This window comes from Euprymna scolopes, chromosome 3 (assembly GCF_053919585.1).
Source record: "Euprymna scolopes isolate OS-2025 chromosome 3, ASM5391958v1, whole genome shotgun sequence".
Classification (NCBI taxonomy): domain Eukaryota; kingdom Metazoa; phylum Mollusca; class Cephalopoda; order Sepiida; family Sepiolidae; genus Euprymna; species Euprymna scolopes.
The window spans coordinates 165,957,424-165,974,487 of record NC_136484.1 but is presented as its reverse complement, the minus strand read 5'-3'; the positions used below and the strand labels follow the sequence as shown (position 1 = coordinate 165,974,487).

General features: G+C 32.1%; 1 protein-coding gene across 2 annotated transcripts in view; it reads right to left on the bottom strand.

The window, feature by feature from the left end:
- LOC145260201 (protein dachsous-like) overlaps window positions 1-17,064 on the bottom strand; it is a 610,187-nt gene that overhangs the window by 61,483 nt on the left and 531,640 nt on the right. For both annotated transcript variants that reach the window (XM_080118031.1, XM_080118027.1), the window contains exons 3-5: window positions 11,361-11,547; window positions 6,615-6,848; window positions 4,492-4,734 (exon numbers count right to left, since the gene is read on the bottom strand). In XM_080118031.1, coding sequence (XP_079974157.1) covers window positions 4,492-4,734; window positions 6,615-6,848; window positions 11,361-11,547 — 664 coding nt within the window. The remainder of the gene's footprint in view (window positions 1-4,491; window positions 4,735-6,614; window positions 6,849-11,360; window positions 11,548-17,064) is intronic.

Here is a 17,064-nt window from a genome sequence, read left to right as displayed (position 1 = left end):
AGATTGCAAGCAATATTTATGTGGACCAATATTTTATAAAGGAGGAAGTACATTTTTCATTAACTGATTTGTTAAGCCAGATCGACAGGGCTAAAACGTGTATTTTTTAACACTAAATATCTAATTTAAAGGCAAAAATAAAAGAGCAAGGTATATAATTTGTGGAGATCCAGGAAAAAAAATAATTTGGATTTTAAGTTAAAAATAAAGTGTTCCACAAGGATTATTTAATTTAACAGTAAATGTGAAAATCCAAGAAAATTTGGATTCGGATACAAATCTCAACAAATGCAAAGTTTAATCTATATCCAAGTATGAAAAAGGCACAAATATCCTTAATTATCTGTCCTATAAGATCTTACATCATAGGAGTATGGCTTCATCCATTACTACAGTTGTCCTTAGCAAGCCAAGGGAGTCTGCATGATCTTAAAACAGAATTTAAGTTTTGAAAAAAAAAAAAATAATAATTCCATGAATACAGAGATTTTTCACCTATATATGCAACAAGCTATAGCTCATTAATTTCTAAATTGACAGTATCATACAACACGGATCATGTTCTGATTCAACCAAATAACGGAAATAATAGAAAACAAGTATAATGCTAAAACTAAAGACAATTAGCAACTCTGTAGAACTAATAAACCCAAATATACACTCTTAACACTTATCCTCGAGTGGCCTCTTGGCCTTGATAAGTGGTGATGCCTTTGTAAAAAAAAAAGGGAGGGGAGAATGCTCAATATTCTCAGAATGCAGCTAGTGGTTCATTTCATAACTCTAAATAAAACAATTTTATAGCATGAAATAAAAAGAGTGAAACATGGTGATGTGGAGACCCAGAATAAATATAAATCAGCTGGATTTGAAGTTGAAAGTGAATGATATTTAATCCAAGTAAAATTCGATTCAGATTAAAGAAATTCAATGTGGATACAAATTTCCCCTAAAAAGCTAAAACTATCCTTAATTGTCTGTCCTACAAATCCTTACATCATTGAAGTTCCTTTTCTTTTCTACAGGATCCATAATCCTGGTACATTGAGGGATCCACCCATCACAATAGTTCAGTCCAAACCAATAGTTTTCATGATCGTAAAACAGAATCGTGTGCTTTGATATTTGATAAAGAGACATCATGAACACGATTTTGCAGCTTATATAACAAAGTATAGCAATTTAATTTATCTTTGGACACATTACGAACTTGGTTTCCATAAAAATCATAATCTGATTCAACCAAATAACTAAAATAATTAGAAACAACTATATTAAAATTTACAAAACAACAACTGTATATATGACTTATAAAAAAACCCAAAGTGAAAATGCTCAATATTTCAGGATGAGCTATCTAAACATCTTGAGAATGCACCTAGACACCAAAGCCAACAGGATTTGGGCCATTGGCTTTTTCCCTGAGGTATGGCTCTGGTATGTGCAGTTCTAGGAGGTCAACCCTTTCAGGCTTTACCTTCTTCCTTTGAGAAGGGATTAGTTTATTCCTAATCACCTGAGGCGCCTCTACCAATAAATATGCCCAGACATTTTGCATGCAAGAGTACTCACCCTCTAGGGTGCTAGCTTTTCAAATCCCACTTTCCGATTTTTGTGTCACACCATGCCATTGTAAGACGGAGACAGAATTACGTAATGTACCTGATTGCTTAAGAGAGATATGAACAAGGATGGAGTTATGCTGCTTCCATAATTTTAAGCCTTTTCGCCTGAACTTGCAACATTTTGAATGGGAGTGCTAATATAATCTCTAGTTTCGAACCGATTGATTCTATTGTACTACAATTTAATTAATAGTTATATTTGTTTTAAATAGTTTACACAAAGAATAACCTTTTCTTTTGTAATTCAACCATTTGCCAGTCTGTAGATTTATTGATTTACATTTGTTGTGCATCTAACCGTTTAATTATCTGCTAAGTCAAAATTATAGCAAAAAATAACTTGCTTTTCATTATTATTTTAGTATCCTTTTAGACGAATCAAAACTATTTTTAGTCTACTTAAAAAATAGCGACTGATAAACGATTCGAACTGAAAATATTCATTATATATATATATATTATCATTGAAAATAATAAAATAGGAAAAAATTAATTTTCTTCAGATAAAAATCTTATTTGGTGGTGGGGAGGGAGGTTTGCTGATTATAAGTTATTCAATTACTAGAATGTGGATTTATATGAAAACATTTTTTTGTTTGTATAATTTTCTATAAACAAAGATTGGCAAAGTTTTTAGTCATTGGCAAAGAACTTTAAAAAATTGATACGTTTTCTTTTGAAACTATTTCTGGAAAATACAAATCAAATTTATTGGCAAAACAATAGCAAAGTGTGTAACAAACAATGTAAAAAGATATTAGATATTACAGCGATATATAGAGTTTGACGGTTTGTCAAAAACTACTTCGAACATGGATATGGTAGACATTGGTACAACCTCTTCTGGCATGCTGTTCCAAGGAGTAGAAAAACGGATAGGATGCTGACTTTCTTCTGTTTTTTTTTTCTTTTTTAATTTTCTTCCTTTGAAGATTGTAACGCTGGGTATAGGACAGCCAAACCAACTGTCAACATTGCCCTGCTTTTTATTGAAATCAACCGACAGCTCTTTAGTATTCTCGTTGTTCCCTAAGTGCAATTTTCTGGAACTCTTTGGCACTTGGTTGACGAGCAATATTAGTATGGTAGGATTTCAGGTTCTTCATAAGCCCTGTGGCACCTATAATAACTGGTATGATTGATATCTCCCTAAGATTCCAGTTTCCTTTCATGTCATACATGTGACCTTTAATATTTGGTCTGTTTCTCCCTGTCAGCTCTGTTCAGACCGCCATCATTAGGAACACTCACTTCAACCAAGGTTGCAACTCTAACTTATTCCATATAACTATGTCATGTTTCACATCAGCATTTTCAAGGTTGGTGGCTGTAGGGATAAAATGGTCGTAATGTATGGCATATAAGTCATTTCCAACTGTTCTGTCAGGTTGATGTTCCCAGGATTTGCTGCTTCATTGGATATTTATTTTTTTACAAATGGTCCAGTGGTTGTTAAGACACACGTGACTATCTTTCATAAATATTTTACCAAATGCAGTAGTTTAAACTACAGTGATAAAAATATGTATTTCTACCAAAGTACATAAAAAAATGATAAAATTCTATTTTATAGAATCCATTCCAGACAAGGCATGAAGCTACTTGATGTAAGGAGCTAACAAAAACGAAAGATGATTATTGTGAAGAAAGGAGATGCCCATTGGTAGAAGGAAAACAGTCAGCAGGAAAACAGTTCTACAATCGTGTAGTTCTTAGAACGACGCTACGGGACTAGAAAGCTGTATTGCAGTAAGGTACCGAAACAGAAAATTGCTGGAAACAAATTCTGAAGACTATATGCCAGCCACAGTATTTATAAAAATAAAGAACCCAGACCAGCAACAACACATCTGTAAAAGGAAAAAAGTTGGACCAATCAAATTGGTTTGATTGTAGATTTGTAAAAATAGAGAACAGCTTCAATTACGTGAAAGTGTTTGGAGCAATAAAGAGCACCGATTTTCAGAAAAGCAGACGTAAGTTTGTAATGTTTCAATGAGGAAGAGATAATGAATATTTTTTTATTATGAGAGACCATTCCATTTTTGCCATTGACTATCGCATTTGTTATGCTGTACAGTCACAGTTGAGGTGATGGGTTAGGGTTATCATAAACGATATTAAAGACATGGATGCTGTTAACACAGGAGCATAATTTAATCTTAGTCTTAACTAGTGTTAGATTAGTCAGAATCAAGAATAAGAAAATGTTAAATCAGAATCACAAAATATTTTCCAATGTTTAAAACATTTTTTCATTACTGATACTAATGATAAAAAATTATTCATTTTAAACTATCAGTGAAAGCAAAATTTATAGATCAATCTTCACAAGTGTATTTTTACGTTTTCAAAAATATATGCATGGATAACATGGTCTTTACAGTAATCAACAAATAAACGCAACAAGCAACAACTTTAAAGGTAAACATTTATAAATTTTCAAAGAATCAGTAATTGTATCGGTTGGTTGGTTGTTTTACGACATATCAACCCTTTTCGGGTTATTTAATGCCGAATCCAAAGATTTTGAAGAAAAAAAAATTTAACGGAATATATTTGTTGTTTTCAAGTCGGTTTCTATTCAACTCATAGTTGGAACCCTAACAGGTACTACCACTCCGGGTCAGAGTGGACCTGGGAGCAATAGTAATTAAAGGGTGGCTCCACACTCCCCAAAGCCTGCAAGCTGGGGCCTCACCACTGGATATAGTTTAAGGTCATATCCAGGACCCTAATTGTATCGGAATCATGAAAAATATTCGAACCGCCCTATCATTAATCATAACCAATCTAACATTAAAGTCACAACTTGTTTGGGAACATACATTTACATGTTTTTATGGATAACTAGATCATTACTTACCATGGGCGGAGTTAGAAATTGTTGCACGAACTCTTCCCACCATTGTGCCCGACTTGTCCATTTCAGAAACGGAAAAACTGTATTTGCTCTCAGAGAATATTGGTATAGGAACATTTCTGTCACTGACACTTATGGTAACATTTGCAGATTTGAGTGTGTATAGGCCGCCTCCATCTCTGGCTGTTATCTGAAGCTCGAATAATCTGGGGGCATTTGGAAGTGATTTTGACAGAGAAATCACCCCTAGAGAGAGAAAAATATAAATAGATAACTAATTTAATACATTTATAAATGCGATATGAAAAATGTATGCATATTCAATACGTGTAAGCACATACAAGAGGACATCATAAATACATTTGCGTCATACACAGAAATAAATATTGTTAGTTGGTAGATGGTTTTGTAATAGGGATACTAATTACCAAGGCCAAAATGCCATTCGAGGATAATCAGTGTTAAGTGACCGGTGAAACCACATCCAGATGATCAGTAATGGTGGGAATTGAGTAGATTTGATTATTAACAAGAACTTTACATTCGGTTTGAAAACAATCATGTTTTAGTCAGCTAAGAATTAGCCTCGCATTATTGTGTTCTACAGTTGCTTAGTTCTAGCAAAGAAATCCCTTTTTATAGAATGTTCGTCTAGTTTCAGGCACAGATAGAGAATAAGCGACATTTTTGACAGTGGTTTTAGCTAGATGAGTGTTTGTGAATGTTTACAGGTGGATGGATCATAAATTGAAGCTCATTCAAACAGCTGCCATGAAAATAACGATAGAGAAAAAATAGAACCGTGAAATCTTTACTCTAAGAAAGAGGTAGTGGAGAGGAGAAAAGGGACGCCACCCACTATATTTCGAAGCCAGTTTTACACCCTGTTCAGACAGGAAAGGTGCTCCAAGCAACTCCTCCCTAAATGTAGGAACAGTACTCCATTTTAGGACATACTTAGCTCTTATAAAGGTAGAGTATTAGGTCAGGAATTAGATCCCTTTCTGGAGTGCTAGAATGATCCAACCATTTTTTCAGCAACTTTGGCAACAGTTTTGATGCAAGTTTTCCATTTTTGATCAGAATTGAAGGTCAATCTCAGTTTAAAATTGCAATCAAGAAACCATATAACATTCTTCATGTGCCTCATACAAAACAAAATTGTTCATGAACACTTTCTTTCAAAGGAAGTCCCATCAGTGAAACATTGCACATGATTGCTTCCTTGAAGGGTACAAGATGGTCATCAATGTTACCAATTCAATCCTCTCATAATATTCTTTATTAACCAATATTCTCTTGTTTTTGGCCTTAAGCGGTGATTCATTAGTTTAACAAAAAATGGTTACAGACTATGAAAAAAGGTGCATGAAGAATTCTAAAGAGTATAGTAGATTAAACGTTGTGAACATTATGATGGACGGACATTTTGAAGCATGCAAACGGGGAAAAATATGCAGAAAAGTTTTAATTTCTGAACGATAACTCACTAGAACATTTGAAATTTAAATCAGAAATAAATCATGGAAAAATAGAAAAATGGGAATTATGAAATAATTTTGGAAAAGATTATCTTCAAATCCAGTGTCACTAAATACCATCCTACTAAATAAATGCTAGTCATGGAGCATCCTAATAAACTTTCATTAATCATTTCCAATCCTCCCATAATATTCATTAATCCAAATCCTCTAGTTTTTGTTTGCCTTGATAAGTGATGACCCATTAGTAGGACTGTGACAGCAATATTCTTTTCATTCTTTTGACAAGTATATATCCGACACAGCTAGATACTCAATCAACCGAGAACCACATCAGTCTATATAAAAACATAAGATATTAACGGATATATACTCAATGAAAAGAATATACTGCTGTCATAGCCCTACTCATTAGTTAAAAATAAATTGCTACAGACTATAAGAAAGAAAACGTTCAAAGCGTACAGTAGTCAAAAGGTTGTGTTGGATGAACATTTCGAAACCTGCAAGGAAAAGAAATACAAAACTGTTTTACTCCCTAAACAGTTATTTGCAATTTAAATCAGATATAAGCCATTAAAAATAGTACAACATTGGAAATTAAAAGAAAACATTGAGAAAAAAGTAAATCAAAGTCAAACTCACCACTTCGCAAATGGATTCTAAAGTATCCAGCTTCATTTCCAGATAAGATGGAGTAGCCAATTGTCCCATAAGAATGAGCAGAATCTTTATCAGTGGCCTGGACAGTAATTATAGGCGCCCCGGGAAGAGTATCTTTATCAAGATTTGTACTGTATTCTAACGGGTAGAACTCAGGATGGTTGTCATTTACATCTTCCAGTGACACCTTCACAATGGCAGTCATATAAAAGCCATCTACAGATACAAAAAAGTCAGAAGAAAAATTAATGTACATATATAATAGATCAGCTAAAATACTTATATTTATAATATAAACACCGATTATATTTGATTTGTTTATAATATAAACACCGATTATATTTGATTTGTTTATAATATAAACACCGATTATATTTGATTTGTTTATAATATAAACACCGATTATATTTGATTTGTTTATAATATAAACACCGATTATATTTGATTTGTTTATAATATAAACACCGATTATATTTGATTTGTTTATAATATAAACACCGATTATATTTGATTTGTTTATAATATAAACACCGATTATATTTGATTTGTTTATAATATAAACACCGATTATATTTGATTTGTTTATAATATAAACACCGATTATATTTGATTTGTTTATAATATAAACACCGATTATATTTGATTTGTTTATAATATAAACACCGATTATATTTGATTTGTTTATAATATAAACACCGATTATATTTGATTTGTTTATAATATAAACACCGATTATATTTGATTTGTTTATAATATAAACACCGATTATATTTGATTTGTTTATAATATAAACACCGATTATATTTGATTTGTTTATAATATAAACACCGATTATATTTGATTTGTTTATAATATAAACACCGATTATATTTGATTTGTTTATAATATAAATACCAATTAACTCTAAAAACACTGAAGCAACAATTCATATTCAAATCTACATATTTGGATTCAGTTTATGTATTTTACGCCACATCAGTTTGACAAAAAATTTTTTAATGTGAAAACAGTGCCTATTGGATAGATTTTAAAAACAATGTTACTCTTTTTCACCCCCAAACAAGGCATAGGTGTTACTTGGAACGTAAGGGACTACTAATTGGGATTGTATCTAACAGAAGTGTAGGGGGTTGAGCAACGAGATGCCTGTTCATATTATATTTAAATGCCAGCAGGTTAATACAGTAAGGGTATTAGCAAACAGGGAATTCTAAAGTTTAGCAATCTAAAGGAAGAAACTATTAGAGTAGAAAGCTTTCCAGCATCTAAAGACTTCAACAGTGAAGGGTGAGATTTTGCTGCTGGTTGTATTAATAAGGAGTAAATACATCGAGAAAATACAAGGGTAAGGAGTTCCATCAGAACATTCTACTGAAGTACTTGTACAATAGGCACAGAAATGCAACATTGTGACGACGGGACAGAAGTTAAATTTTGATCTTTGACCAACATTGCTTGACCAATTATTAGTTTAGTTGCTTTGTTTTGTTAACATATCCTTTTGGTAAAAAAAAAAAAAAAAATTAAGCTTCACCTTCTTATCATCAAATATTTGTTTATAGTATTTGGTTTAGCTGTTTCATAAAGGAAAAGGTTTTGTTTACCCCAAACTAGTTACAGTGCCACTTGCTTGTAAAGGACTATTATTTGGGGACACAATTTGCAAGGCTACTATGTAGGGAGTTCAGCAACAAGATGTCTGTTTACATTACACTTGACCTGCATTATTAGTCATAAAAGCATTGTTTTTGTTTTTGGCTTTACAGAACATGATTGCATTTTGCAAAAGAAAAGGAAAAAAAAAATGTTTGGTACATTTTGTCAGAAAACCGGTATTTTCAGACCGACTGACTAGGTAGCACCATTAATACCTATTTGAAGCAATTCATATACCACAAGTTCATACATCTGTCAATGGTATTACTTTATTGCAGAATCCTCAGAGAATGTTCCCTCAATTTCTGGATACACAATCCTTCCATATTATTTGATGCTGAGCAAATATGCAATTAACTCTACATAAGTGCAGATCTAATCCTAAGTGGGGAGTTAGTCAGAAAAACGTTTGTTTACATTACATTTAAATTTCTGCATATTAGTAAAGTCGTGGGAGCAGATGGGGAATTCCGAAGGCAAATGGTCCGAAAAAAATCAATTAGAGTAGACAAAATTCCAGTCTTTAGGGACCTCTTAAAAGAGTGGGATTTTGCTGCTAGTCATATTTGATGGGGATATTCATGCTGAAGGGGTACCACGTGCAGTAAGTTCATTCGGAGGCAAAACCAGAGGAAAAATGATTATTCCTCAAGAAAAGTTTGAACTGACAACCTTCATCTTTAAGTGCAACACGAGGTAAAAAAATCTTAACCACGCTTTTATTTGCTTCCCTCCCTTAAGCGGAAAATAGATTAGAAGAGAGGTGAAGTAATACCTAATTAAACACTGTATATGGTAAACCTTATCTTGTGAATTTTCTTTTTTTTTGGTGTCATAGGTGGCAGGATAAGTACCCTTTGGTTTTTTTTCTATCATGAGTAAAATATTGAGAATGTGTGTGTGTGTAAGAACAATTCTCAACCTATATACTCAACGAATTTTTGATCTACAGGCTTGAAATTTGGGATATAGAGTATTCAGACACTTGGAAAATTTTTTATTCAGTTTTCATCTGGATGAAAAGGGCTAAGGTTATCGTACTTGACTTACTGTCTTTAGGTTTTAGTTTCTATCTCAGTTCGAGTATTTATTTTTATTTTTTTACTTACAAGAAGTGAACAGTTTAGAAAAAAACTTAATACTAGCACGCATATATCTCAGTTTCTGTACGAATAAAATATATTTATATGTAGTCTACGACCGGACAAGACTGGGTAGTCTTCTAGTATATATATATTGACCATAATTGCATATTAGAATTCATAAAATCGATTGAAAATAAAACAAAGAACACTGATTAATATTTATTCAGCATATGTCCCTAATCATTTCCCTGTATGTGACAGGCACCCTGTATGGGACAATATAAATTTTTGTCAAGGATTTGTTTTCATCTCACTGAGGACAAAACAGATATTACTTTGATCCAATGATATACAAGCCTGTCAAAACAGTTTTATCTTTCTTTTAAGCTATTCCGATCAATGAAATAGAGGAACATCTTACTTTACTTTATATCCAAGATTAGGCAAATTTTCCCATGTAATATTTACACAACAAACTGAAACTTGGAGAGAGACAAGTTCTGTAAAAATTAGATTCAGTCAAAATTATGAAGAGTCAAAGTTGTTTCCTGGTTTAAATTATGAAACATTTATCATTACAAATTTGCTAATGAGAAAAAAAAAAAAAAAAAAAAGAATTTCAATTTGCTGATATGAAAATCAGAAGTGAAAAAACATTCCCCATTTGTCTCCGTAATTACAATTTCAAAACTTGTACTAAAAATACATTATGTACAATGATACTAATTAAAAAGCCTGAAAATCAATTACAATTTTAATGAAGAAATATAATTAAAAGGAAAGAAAAAAAAAAAGACTCGTTTTACCGAAATGTACTTTTTTTAATTTCTAGAAAGGTTTTATATTTATAACATTAATATTGAATTTATTAAAGACGATCTGAGAGAAGTGAAGTAGATAATATTTTAAAGGCAGGAATGAAAATCCGGCCTCAACTATAAAAATGATTTTTATTTCGATTTTCACATAAAATCTATCACATTTCAAGTCATAGTTTCGTACAAATGCAGAATATGGACCATGATGAAATATTAATGGGATTCAGAAACCTATTCTTAAAGCGAGGGAAGAGCGTTTTGTAACTATTTCATACTTTCAACTAATAATTTTTAAAAAATCCTCTATGAATAAAAACCCTATCTAAAATCAAGGATTCAAAAGAATTTCTAATCTAATAGGTCTTGCACTGTTAGCTAGGCTTAAACCTCTGTCTCAGTAATTTTAATGGTAGGTGCTCCGACAAAATACAAGCCCTTGTATCCCCTCGACATAAATACCCCCCTCCGACAAACAAGCAGCAAAATCCTACCCCTACACAGAAATTCTCAGATTCCAGAAAGCCTTCTGCTCTAACAGTTTCTTCCTTAGCACTGCTAAACTTTGGAATTCCTTTCTGGGTCCCTGCTTCCCTGACTTTACTGACATGCTAAAGTTAAAGTGTAATATAAACAGACACTTGCTACTCAGCTCCTTACATAGTATCCCTGAAAATTATGTCACAGATAGTAGCCCTCTACATCAAAGTAGCATTGTGCCTTATTTGTGATTAAAATGAAAAAAAAAAACAAAAAAAACTGTAGTTTAAATAATGACCTGGCCAGATATAAGCTTGAAAGTCAATTTCTTAAAGCCGTCCAACATATGCCATCATGTAAAATTGCCCGCTAAACTGATGATATGGATTCACTGACCACTGATATTCATTGCTGACCCCCTTCTCTGTAGATAACTTCTGACCCGCAAATCATTTTCTATTTAGATTTCGATGCTATTTCGGAAACTAATGCTGTTGCTTCCACTGGAAAGACCAATTCAAAACATCTGAAGAACTTGGCTCACATTTAAAATTAAATATGGAGATCATACCTAAATATAGCTGATATCTTAATATTTAGATATGAAATTCAATGTAGGAGAAGTAATGTTAAAACCAGAAATTCTTCAGGCCTAAAGATAACTTGAAAACATGCAAATGTTGAAATCTTACCTCGATCATCAGCTCGAATTGGGAATTCAAACACCGATTTCTTTTCATAATCCAAAGGTTTGGCCACACAGATTCGTCCAGTGTTACTTTCAATATAAAATTCCGTTGGTTTCTTATATCCCATGCCATCTGCAATTTTGTAGGTGACTTTGGAGTCAAAGCCGCAGTCTGGATCACTAGCAGACACCTATAATTAACAAGCAGAGAAAATTAGTTTAAAAAGATGAAAAAATAAAAAAATAATGAATCACAACTGTTTGAGTTGAAGCAGACGTGGTTACAATTTAATACAATTCAACTTCAGTTTGTTTATTTACTCCTTTTAAAATTAGATACAGGATCTCGAAATCTGTGCCATTTTAGAGGCAAAGAGTAATATTTTTAAATTTCAGATATCATTCATTCAAGACAATGCAGATCAAGAATAAACCAATTTTATGAGTTTGTTTTGTAGTTTTTTTTGTTTTTTTGTTTTTACTTTTAGCTGAACAGAAACTGCTTTTATAATCTATTGGCCAGTAAAACTAGCAATTTTTGTTAATTTTAAGTTTATAATTTTCAAGAAACAAAAGTAAAATATATTGATACAGATTCAAGATAGAATCTATATGAAACATGAATTGGGAAAGAATATAAAATCTTATGAATAAAAAAAAAGTTTCTATTTCTCTTGTATTTTTATGGAGAAGAAATAAATAACATCTAAAATGTTTAGCAACGTTTTAAATAATGAATCAACTTTCTTAAAATAAAATGGAAGATAATAAAACCCAAAAATTATTAGAAAATAAAAGAATTTGAACAAAGCAAAAATATATTGTGAAAGTTTAAATGTGTTCAAATTCTGTGAGTAATTTTCGATGAAGAATATGGTCGAGCTACAAACCACCGATTAAAAGAGGATGGAGTAACCTTTTAACGTTTTCATTTTTTTTTTTTTAGGTTTCGTGTATTTTTTCCATTTCTCATAAATTTTATGATTAAGGAAAACGTAATAGCAATCCTGTTGTGCTTTTACAAAATGATCAAAAACAAATACAATTACTTCAGTGATCCGAATGAGAAAAAAAAAAAAAAATTTTTAAACATATCAAAATTCATTTATAAAAAAAAAAAAAAATACAATTACTTCAGTGATCCGAATGAGAAAATAATTTTTTTTTTAAACATATCAAAATTCATTTATATATATATAAAAAAAAAAAAGAGCATGCAAGGTCACCCTCCACGAGTGAAAAATTTACTTTTACTATGACTAGTGTTTGTTCAAAATTTTTTAAAATTCAAGGATTTTTTTATTGAGAAAAGTGCGAAATGAGAACAAACAGTTGGACGAACGATTTTGGGGCAATTTCACCACTATAATGCCGCCTTCCATCCAAAGTGCTTCATACTTATATATTTAGAACATGAAGGAGGAAGAAAAATCGCAACAATGATATCTAACATCGAGCCGTCTGATGGACAACTTAATGTCAGTAAAAGAATATTATTCATATTTACGTAAACATCCATGAATAAATATAAAAGATATGTAAAAGCAAAAAAAAAAAAAAAAAAGTAATAATGTAAATATCTACAAATATTCGTATACCTTCATTATATTTAAAATTCTGATCAGGAAAAGAAAAACAAAAAGAGACTAATAGAAATAGAAAATATTATGAAAGGGACATAACTCTGCTCAGAATGGCAAAACGTTAGCAAAACGGAAGAATTCTTCGATAAAAAAAGGACCTGAAATATTTAGTAAATTTAGAAAAATAAGCTAAATATAAAAAGACAAAAATAAGTGGAAAGAAAATCGACAGAGAAAGAAAATGGGTAAAATATGATTATAAAAGAATCATCTGGCAAACTGGAAACTTTTTTTCCAGTCCCTTCTTTTCAAATCATGCCTAAAATAGTGAGCTTTCTGGAATGTTGGGGATTATGAGTGAAGAAAACAGATTGATGAGAGGATCAGAAGAAAATAAGTTCTCAAATTACCATCCATTTGGTTTTTGTTTGCTGAACAAAAGCCGCTAATAGCCCAACACACAATGTTATAAAGCAACCACTTTCTATTACTTATTTTTGCAATAAGTCTTCCAGCTTTCAGATTCGCCACCCAATTTCCTATTCCCCTCTCCCACTCTTTTTTCAGCATTGAACTAACTCTCCACCTCACCAAGATAGAAAAAAAGTTGAGTGGCAGTTGCTTATATCTTCTGTCTGGAAAATGAAGAATGAATGAAAAACAAAACTAATGTTGATTTTATATGTGTGTGTGTGTGTGTATATATATATATATATATAAGATTCTTTTATAATATGTGTGTGTGTGTGTGTGTGTGTTTAACTGAAAATTCGCATGCATACTTTGAGAATAGTAGCAGTGTACATGTGAAACTAATAATTTGAAAAATAAGGAAAGAATGAAAAACAATATATACACTAGCAGGGAGACCCGAAGTTGCCCGGCATTGAATGATGATCAATGAAGGTTTCACACTCCCATATTTTTGTTTTCAAAATTGGTGAAATCGATCATTTTTCACTGAAAATCAATTGATTATCTACTCTAGTTGGAGACTCATCAAGGTACACAGGGGATGAAGCTTCAAATGCCTTCCCGCAGTGATTGGTCCGTAATACTTTGTAGTCTACATTACATTCCAGAGAACCTACTGCTGATTTTATAAAATTATGTTTGCATATAATACAGGCTTGAATTTAAGTTTAAAATGCAAAAGTCAATTATGGTTCAATTAAACATTCATTTCAAACTCGCCTGTCATATCAAATAATCTACTATTGATTTTATGTTGGGCTTTTCTGCTTGTGATGTTAGGCTGTATAAAGGTATTAACTTTGGTCAACATCGCTTATTCTTCAGATTTTTTAAATTATCAATATTTATCGAAGAGATTTCGATAAAAAAAAAAAATATCTAAAAACACTGTCAGATACATAAAGTACATTTGTGTGAAATTCCATAAAAATCGACCTAGCCGTTTCGGAGTCCAGAGGGAGTGAACCCCCACTTAAAAAGTTCCTTATATATATATATATATATATATATTTCGATTTTTCCACACTAATAGAATAGGTTACAGGACAGATAAGCAAAAAATATAGAATTAGTTTTCAATTTTAATGTATTTCCTTTCTTTCTTAGGAATATTTCGGTAGCACCTAAAATGGTATAGTTAAAAAACTGAGTATGTTACATGCCTGTTTACTAGAATATGTAATTCTATACTATATACCCATATTATATTCCTAAAAGATCCTTCCAAATACTTGATTAACTGTATTAATTGATATTTCATATAAAGATTGTTAAAATTTCACAAAAAATTAAAATTATCTGAATTTCCATAAAGAGCTTCCACATAAACTTTTCCCCTTTGCTTAAACTAAATATAGCCAACATCATTAATTCTTACGCTTATCAGCTGTTTAAAAATGTAATATAATCTGTTCATTAGACAATGTGCACATTTTATTAGGACGATTAATCAGAATCGATATTGGAAATATTTGAGCCTATTCTCTGATGCCAAACACGATTCTTAGTTTTTCTTTGTTTTTGTTTAAAACTTATTTTCCATTGTGGGTATTAATGATATATATTCAAACTAAAATTTCTATATATAAACAGTTTACTTTTGTTCGTTTTCATGTTTGAGAAAATGTACATATTACATGGATTTTTATGGTAATTCAAGAAGAAAATAAAATCAGCTCTAGAACTAATACAGGGTGACCCCCTCCCCCCCCCAAAAAAAAACAAAAGCTAAATGGAGGCCATCTAGAACATATGCTGTAGAACGGAGAAAAAAAAAGGCCAAAGACCCTAGTGTTTTGATGTGATGTTTTGAATATAATAAACTAGTTATAACCAAAGTTTCATTTCATTCGGACAAAATATTAAGAAACGGGGCCTAAGTAGAGTTGGGGCCCGTTTTTTTTGGGTCACCCTCTATTAGGTTGGTGCAAAAACAATTTTGTTTTCTCACATATGCTATTTTATATATGATTTCTGAATTAATTCATTGATTGAGATATATATATATATATATATATATATATATATGCATGTTAGATATCATTTTGAAGAGCGTTTTTCGCTCTATCGAATTGTTATTCACTACCGTTCACAATCTCTTCATTTTTTGCAGTTTTTTCGACAGCATGGACAAAATTAAAATCCACACGATTTTCTTGTTCCACTTCAATTAGGCCGAAAACCTGCCGAGACAGCTTGACCATGGAACCACTTAAGAACGTGTGGCACAACGGTGGTTCAAGAAATTTCACAATGGTGACGAGAGCCTTGAAGAAAAAGATGGTCGCAGCCAGCTGACTGATTGATAAACATTTGAAAGCCTTAATTGAAAGGCTATCCTTGCAATACCACACGAGAAGTTGCTGTTGAACTCTAGGTCGACCACTCAAGTTGTTCGCCATTTAAAGCAAATAGGCAAGTCAAAAAGTCGGATAAATGGGTGCCACATGAATTGAATGATAAAAGAATCGTTGTTTTGTTGGGTCTTCTACGCTTTTCAGCATAACAAAAACGACCCATTTCTTGAGCGCATTGTGACGTGTGATAAGTGGATCCTCTACTCTATGGTGATTTTTTGTGACCAGTTTCATCAATCACAGCTTCTTGAATCCAAGCGAAACGATTACAATGGAGAAGTACTGCTGACAAATTGACAAAATGCACCAGAAGCTTCAATATATGAGGTCGAGATTGGTCAATATGAAGGGACCCCTTCTCTATGACAACACTCACCCGCATGTTGCTCAACTGACTCTACAGAAGCTGAACGACTTGGGCAACAAGACTGCCTGATCCACCATATTCACTGGACGTCTCGTCCTCCAATTATCACTTTCTCAAGCATTTCAGCAATTTCCTGTGCAAAAAATGCTTAAAAGTCGAGATGATGCTGAATCGGCCTTCAAGGACTTCATCGCTTCCAGAACTCCGGATTTCTATGCTACTTGGATAAATAAACTTGTTTCTTGTTGGCAAAAAATATACGATTCCAATGGGTTTTATTTCGATTAATAAAGTTTATAATGAAAGGAGTTATGATCTATTGAAACTGAATGTCAAAAGGAGACATTATTTTTGCATCAACCTAATATTTACAGGTTTCAAAAAAGTCAAAATCCTATCAGAATCAGAAAAATATTGGAATCGTTCCATCACTTATATATTTATAAAACTGCTCGTCCACTGTTGTGGCGATGAAGACCATGAACATCACTGATGACGCTCTGACATGTGCATGAAATTTTTGTGGCAAGCATTGTGCAAACTCTCCAATCGCACCTCTCCCGAGTTGGCACCATTTTATTCTAGTGGCAAGTAGAAATTCAACATGATTGGAAACAATGCCGAGATAAGCAGAGAGAACATATAGTGCCTGCTATTCCCAAATGGTCATCCATTATTGCTTAACTTCGGTGATCTGATGATAACTGGTGTGTCAGCCCTGTGTGTGTGTATGTGCCTATATATTACATACCTAATATATAAAAGGGTACACCATAGTGAATATTTTTCAATCAATATACATGAATGTTGTGTTGAGAATCAAATTTAAACTAAAAGAAAAAAATGAAAAAGACTGAAGTCTAATCAATCAGTTCAAAGTGAAGAATTTAAAGCGTTTCTAAATCAGAACAGGAAAAAAAAAATGTT